Source organism: Falco naumanni, chromosome 4, assembly GCF_017639655.2.
Source record: "Falco naumanni isolate bFalNau1 chromosome 4, bFalNau1.pat, whole genome shotgun sequence".
NCBI classification, from domain to species: Eukaryota; Metazoa; Chordata; class Aves; order Falconiformes; family Falconidae; genus Falco; species Falco naumanni.
This window is the reverse complement of record NC_054057.1, coordinates 68410621-68417636: the sequence shown is the minus strand read 5'-3', so window position 1 is coordinate 68417636 and position 7016 is coordinate 68410621. Positions and strand designations below refer to the sequence as shown.

The 7016-nt window shown below is 64.5% G+C and overlaps 1 protein-coding gene across 2 annotated transcripts in view; it reads left to right on the top strand.

Annotated features, from left to right (window-relative positions):
* Window positions 1-3567: 3567 nt before the first annotated feature.
* Window positions 3568-7016, top strand: part of TMEM161A (transmembrane protein 161A) — a 10169-nt gene continuing 6720 nt past the window's right edge. For both annotated transcript variants that reach the window (XM_040589584.1, XM_040589582.1), the window contains exons 1-11: window positions 3568-3634; window positions 4236-4339; window positions 4427-4507; window positions 4722-4819; window positions 4953-5109; window positions 5413-5564; window positions 5654-5714; window positions 5852-5995; window positions 6196-6309; window positions 6526-6700; window positions 6779-6875. In XM_040589584.1, the coding sequence (XP_040445518.1) occupies window positions 3632-3634; window positions 4236-4339; window positions 4427-4507; window positions 4722-4819; window positions 4953-5109; window positions 5413-5564; window positions 5654-5714; window positions 5852-5995; window positions 6196-6309; window positions 6526-6700; window positions 6779-6875 (1186 nt within the window). In that variant the 5' untranslated portion in view covers window positions 3568-3631. The remainder of the gene's footprint in view (window positions 3635-4235; window positions 4340-4426; window positions 4508-4721; window positions 4820-4952; window positions 5110-5412; window positions 5565-5653; window positions 5715-5851; window positions 5996-6195; window positions 6310-6525; window positions 6701-6778; window positions 6876-7016) is intronic.

The window sequence follows — 7016 nt, the reverse complement described above, 5'->3', positions numbered from 1 at the left end:
TGCTGCGGGTCTGGTCCCCAGACTTACTCCAGCCCCGCAGCCCCCATTTTTCTGTCTTTTAAATCAAATTTCAAGGCAAAAATAGAGCCTGGAGATCTGCAGCGCCAGCAGCAGACAGGGAGGGGACAGTGACAGCGCCACGGCACAGGCTGGGGACTCTGGTTGCTCACTTGGCATCGGGATGCCCGAGCCAGAGAGCCAGTGCTGGGTCCAGTGGGGCTCAGCCCTCTCCCCAGGGAGCGCTGTGAGGTCCCACTGGTGTTGCTGGTGACCAGTTACGCACGCTGTGGGTGTCGTGGGGCCAGGCCGGCTTCCCTGAGGATGCGCGGAAGGATGCCCTTGCCGACACCCTTGCCTCCCAGCTCCCCCCACACGCGTTCGCCCGCCGCTGCCAGCGACCCAGACGCCCAAATATTGAGCTATACATTAAATTACCCGGGGGGAAAGGGCCTGGGAGGGAGCCGGAGCACGTTGGAGGGAGCGTGGCAGTTTGTTATGCTAACCGAGGGGGGCTCCGCTCAGGGGACATGTCGGAGAGGTCTGAAGAGCAAGGAGTTCACAGGCCCTCTCCTTTTGTCATGCTAAAAGTGCAACACAGAAAATATATACAGGCAGCTGCTCAATGGAGCGTGAAATACAAGTGATTTCTCCGGGAGCCCTGGGTAATGCGATGCAGCCCGGACAATGCCCGCCGCCGCCCGCCGCCGCCTTTGTGCAAAATGGGAAACTTCTGGGGGAGGAATGGGCACCGAGCGGGTCCTGGCATGCCAGCTGCCCCCAGCATCGCCCAGAGGTGGCGGGTCCCCCAGCTCGCCCCCCGGCTGCGGTGCCCATGGGGTCTCCCAGCTGCGGGACCGGCGGCAGCACGGGATGGGATGGGTTCCAGCTCGGTGGGTGCCCTGTGGCTGCCAAGCCCCAGCACCGAGGAAACGTCCCCCAGTGCTTACGGGGACCATGCTGGGCCTGGCACCCCCTCACTGGGCACAGGACCGGGGACCCCGTTAATTTGATGACTTTACAGGAGCATCGCCAACCACCCGTCGCGGCAGCTCCCTTTGCTGATGCTAATTCGAGCATCCCGGCAGGAGCGGTGTAAAATCAGTCCTCAAAGGGGCTTTTGTGTCCTGGGGGAGGGCAGCCGGGCTGGGGGTGCTCCAAACATCCATCTTCCACCTTTCCCTCCTTTTTTTTGTGTCTCGGCGGAGCTGAAAGCTGATGCTGTGGGGGCTGCGAGGATCCTGGGGCCCGGTATTTGTTCCAGAGAGGCACAGCTACCAGTTTGTGCAGCCCCTGTGGCCAGTGCTGCACCCCAGTGCAACGGCTGGGGGGCCCTGGGGGTTTGGGGTGGTGGGGGGCAGGTCATGAGGTATGCCCAGCCAGCAAAGGTGATGGAGCAGGTTTCTCCCTCCAACCCTGGCTTGGCTCAGCTGTGGGCACCTGGCAGCCAGAATTGGGCCACTTTGGGGGAACTGGGGGGACTTTTTGGCATCGCAGCCCCTGAGTTCTCCCTGCTGGTGGTGGAGGGGCTGCTCAGCTCCTGGCTGAGGCTGGTACAGGGGGCACAGCGGGCTGCATGCCCAGGCCACTCCAGGGGTGCCTGGGGATGGGGGGAGGATGTGGCACCCCAAGCCTGTGTACCCCAACCCACGGGGGATGCTCGGGGCACAGGCCGAAGCGACATCTAGCGGGAAGTGCATCCCGTCACCTGGGAGATCGATATCCATGGCAACCCCTCGGGGCCACCAGCACCCTGCCTGGACCAGGACACCCACCAGCACCCGGCAGAGCCCCCAGTCAGGGTGAGTGGGTGCTCCTTGCAGGACAGGGCTGGCACAGCCTAAATATCTCCGAGCTCAGCTGCGAAGCCTGCAGACCCCCACCGTGACGCAGGTGCTGGCACCGTGGTGGGCACCGAAGCCCCTTATCCACCATCCACCGTCACCTTGGACATGCTGCACCCGGTGGGCTCTGCCCTGGCCTCATCCAGCTTCAGGTCCTCTGGTGCTCGCAGAGAGATGCAGCCGGGCAGCAACAGGGGGAGAAATGCAGGAGAGGATCCCATTTATCCTGCAAGGAAGACATGGGCAAAAGGACATGGCATGTGGGATGGTTACAGCCCTGTGGCATCGTTGCTCCAGGGAGTGCACAGGGAGGGGAAGGTCCCAGCTTAGCCAGCCCCAGGCCAGGGTGGAGGAGGATGGGGAGGCCACAGGGATGGAGCTGCTGCCACCCAAACCCCTGTGCCCTCCTTTGTCCCCAAAGTACAGTGCCCGGGGGCTGGGTGCAGGGGTGGGCATCGCACAGCCTCAGCCTGAAGGGGCCTGTCAGGTGCAAACGCACACCCACATGCATGTGCCTATGTACATAGGGGCTCGTACTGGGTTTGTGTGGCAAGGGTTTGGTGGCAGGGGGCTACAGGGGTGGCTTCTGTGAGACGATGCCAGAAGTTGCCCCCATGTCCAATGGAGCCAATGCCAGCCGGCTCCAGATGGATGCACCACTGGCCAAGGCTGAGCCCATCAGCGATAGTCTGGGATAACAGATTTAAGAAAAGGGGCAACCCCCCCCCGTGCAACAAATTGCAGCAGAAGAGAGGAGGGAGAATATGCGAGTGCAGCAGCTCTGCAGGCACCCAGGTCAGTGAGGAAGGAGGGCCGGGGGGGCTCCAGGCACCGGAGCAGAGGTTCCCCAGCAGCCCAAGGGGAAGCCCCCGGCGAGGCAGGCTGTGCCCCCAGCCCATGGAGCCCACGGGGGAGCAGATCCCCCCCCCAGCCCAGGCAGGACCCCATGCTGGGGCAGGGGGCTGTGACCCGTGGGCAGCCCACGCTGCAGCAGCTCCCAGCAGGACCTGTGGCCCCGTGGGGAGGAGCCCAGGCTGGGGACCCCCCGGGGACCCCCACTGGAGCAGCTCAGGAAGAACCACTGCCCACTGGAGGACTCCTCACGTTGGAGAAGCTGGTGGAGGAGTCTCCCGTGGGAGGGACCCCGCAAGGAGCCCTGTCCCTGCGGAGGAAGGAGCAGCAGAGATGTGCGATGAACTGACCACAGCCCCATTCCCTGTCCCCTGCGCTGCTGGTGGGGAGGAGGGAGAGAAATCGGGAGTGAAGTTGTGCCTGGGAAGAAGCAGGGGGGTGGGGGAAGGTGTTTTTAAGTTTTGCATTTATTTCTCATTACCCTACTCTGATTTCAACGGTAATAAATTAAACTGATGTCCCCAAGTCGAGTCTGTTTTGCCTGTGACGGTAACTGCTGAGTGATGTCCCTGTCCTCACCTCAGCCCACGAGCCTTTTGCTGTGTTTTCTCTCCCCTGTCCAGCTGAGGAGGGCATTGACAGAGCGGCTCTGGTGGGCACCTGGGGTCCAGCCAGGCTCAGGCATACACATACATCACCCGCCCCCCAGCCGTGCGCAGCCGGGACTCGGACACGCTGTCCCAGGGCGCGCCAGGACCACAGCTCCCAGGAGGCAGCGCCAGCGGAAACAGGGCGCCGTCAAGGGCCCGCCCCCGCCCAACTCCGCCTCTCCATTGGTCGCTTAGCTGCCAATCAGAGGGAGAGCAGCGGCGGATTGGCCGGCACGGGACGGTGGCGGCGGCCGGGCTTCCTGCGGCCGCCTTTGCGCTGACCCCGGCATGGTGAGCGCGGGCCGGGGGTCCCTGCCCGGGAGGGGCTGGCCCTTTGGGGGGGGGGGCTGTCCTGGGGGGTGCGTGTCCAGGCTGTCCGGGAGGGGGTCAGCCCGGGGGGGTGCATGCACGGGCTGTGCCGGGGGGTGCAAGCCCAGGGGGGTGCAAGCCCGGCGGGTGTGTGCGTGCTCTGGGGTGCATGCCCGGAGTGTCCCGGGGTGTCCAAGTCCAGAGGGTGCATGCCCGGGGGGGTGCATGCCCGGGGGTGTTCCGGGGGGTTGCACGACTGGGGGAGGGTGCATGCATGTGGGTGCCTGCCGGGGGGGTGCGTGCCCGAGTGGTCATTCCTGGGGTATCCCAGGGGTGTGCGTGCCTGGAGGGTGCCTGCCGGGGGGTGCATGCCCAGCATGTCCCAGGGGTTGCACACCCGGGGGGGGGGCCATGTCCGGAGGGTGCCTGCCTCAGGGATGCACCCCCAGGCTGTCCCATAGCAGGGACAGGGGCTGGGGGAAGCAGAAAGCCCCGGCATTGCAGGCTGGGGGGGGTCCCCAGCTCCCCCCAGCTCTGGGAGCTGGGGTGCGAGGGTCAGCCCCTGCGGGTGCCCCCGGTGCAGGCGGTGATGGGGGTGCAGGTGGTGCTGAGCCTGCTGGCAGCCAGCGTCATGCAGAAGATGGCCCCACACTGCTCCTTTGCTCGCTGGCTCCTCTGCAACGGCAGGTACGTGGCCCGTTCCTCCCTGCTTGTTCCTGGGGGGGCCTTGGGGACACCCCCCGGCACCGCTGACAGCCGACGGCTCCCTTCCAGCCTGCACCGCTACAAGCACCCCTCGGACGAGGAGCTCTGCGCCCTGGCAGGGAAGCAGCGCCCCAGGGCCCGGCGGGACAGGTCAGCTCAGCTCGCGGCTTCGGCGGGCAGGAGGGACTTCAAATGATCAATATCTTGGTTTGGTGATAATGGAAGTCATGGCGGAGTGCTGCGGGTCGCCTCTGGGGACGTGAGGCACCCACAGTTGGGGCCGTGCGCAGGGCTGTTGGCACCATGGGGCGCAGGGGACAAGCAGCTCGTTGGCCACCGTCCCCAGCCTGGGTTTCCCTTGCAGGAGGATGAATGGCGTGACGGATGACAAGCCCCTCTCTGTGCCCCGGGACATCGACCTCCGCCTGGACACCAGCCCCATCACTGCCGTGGATGCTCTCGGTAACCCCCGTGCACCCTCCGCTCCCTCTGCACGCAGCACCCACCATTGCCCTGGACTCAGGACCCCTGGCTGTGCCCAGGACCCCCGCTGTCCGTCTCCATAGCACGGTGACGTGTCCTTCTGTCACACCAGTGCTGCGTTATTTCCTGGACTACCAGTGGTTTGTGGATTTTGCTGTGTACTCCACCGCCGTGTACATCTTCACCGAGGGCTACTACTGCCTGGCGGACCCCCAGAAGGAGACGAACATCGGGGTGCTCTGGTGCCTGCTGACAGTCGTCTTCTCCGTGTATCCTTCTGCCGGGTGCAATTGCCACAACCCGCCAGGTCCAGGCTGCCGGAGAAGGAACCCGCCATCCTTGGTTTTTCCCCATTAAAACCCAGTTGTGGTGGAAATCTTAAATTTACGGATTTATAAGCCACTCGCTGATGAGCTGTAAAGGTGCCTGATGAGAGCCTTCCCCCCAGAGAAGGGGGCAGTGGCCTAATGATGCAGATGCTTTACAAGGTGCTAATGAGCAGGGGGGGCCCACAGGTGTCGGGGGACACCCCGAAGTCCCTGGTTTCCTTGACAGCCGTCCCTCGCCTGCAGCAAGGTTTTCTTCATGGTGATGCGCCATTACTTCCGCTCGGAGGAGGGAGGTGAGCGCTCCGTCTGCCTCACCTTCGCCTTCTTCTTCCTCCTCCTCGCCATGGTGGCCCTGGTCATCCGCGAGGACTACCTGGAGTTCGGCCTCGAGCCCGGTGGGTGAGGGGGCATGGGGAGAGGTGGGTGGGCAGGGGGTCCCTGAGGGCTGTGTGCACCCCACTGATGGGGGGGTTGCTCCCCACAGGGCTGGCCAGCGTCACTAGCAACCTGGAGAGCATCCTGAAGCAGCGGGGCTGGGAGTGGACGTGAGTTGATGACTGGGCAGGGAGGAAAATGGAGGTTTTGGGGAGGTTTTTTGGAGGTCTGGGTGGGGAACCCCTCCGGGGACCACCAGGGATGGGGCCAGCCCGTGTTCCCCCTGTGCTACCTTCTCTCTCCACAGGCTGCCCCTCGCCAAGCTGGCTTTCAAGCTGGGGCTGGTGGCCCTGTGCTCCTTCCTGGGTGCCTGCCTGACCTTCCCGGGGCTGCGCCTGGCCCAGACACACCTTGATGCTCTCCGGATGGCGGCCGACAAGCCCCTGACCCAGTTGGGTGAAATCTATGGGTGGGGAAGGAGGCGGGGGGGTCGGTGCGGGTGTCTCGGGGCTGGGACCCCCCTGGCTCTGCGGCTGCAGGGCAGCGAGGAGGTTTGGTGATGGGAGAGGGTGAAGGGGGCACAGGTGAGGATCGGTCCCTGCCCACGGGGGGCACCAGGCTGCGTGGGGGTCTCTGATGGCTCCGCCACAGGGTCCTGCTCCACGTGAGTTTCCTGGCGCCTGTCCTCGTGGTGGTGATGTGGATCAAGCCCATCTCACGGGAATTCCTGCTCCACGCGCCCATGGGCAAGCAGACGGTGCAGATGTAAGTGGGGCACTGGCAGCGGGTCTGACTCTGTGCCCTGGCATCCTTGCCCCGAGGGGAAATTGAGGCATGGGCACACCAGTCCACCTCCTCCACCACCAGTAGCACCCCCATCCTCACCACCACCACCACCCCCTGTTCCATCAGTTACCTTCTGGGGTACAGGGGGGTTCTGGACCCTGAGATCTCCCTGACAGCCCCCTCCTCTTGTCCCAGCATGTCAGACTCTGCCTACAACACTGCACGCCTCTGGACCATCGTCGGCCTCTGCCTGCTGCGCCTGGCTGTCACTCGCCATCACCTCCAGGCGTACCTGGGCCTGGCCGAGCGCTGGGTGGAGCAGATGAGGAAGGAAGCCGGGCGCATCACCATCCTGGAGATCCAGCGCAAGGTCCGGATGCGGGAGCTGGGATAGGAGCGGGGGTGCGGGCACGGCTGCTGGCCTCCTGCTGATCCCCACTGCCCACAGATCACGAGGATTTACTGCTACGTCTCCGTGGTCAGCCTGCAGTACCTGGGGCCCATCATCCTCACCCTCCACTGCACGCTGCTCCTCAAGACGCTGGGTAAGGAGGCGGCGGGGGGAACGGGGGGGCTCAGGAGGGGCAGGATGGGACCTGCAAGTCATCATCAAGCCATCAGTATCCAAGGCGTCCCCAGGCTCTCAAGACACAGTTTGCAGTTGGCACGACCTGAATGCACGCAGC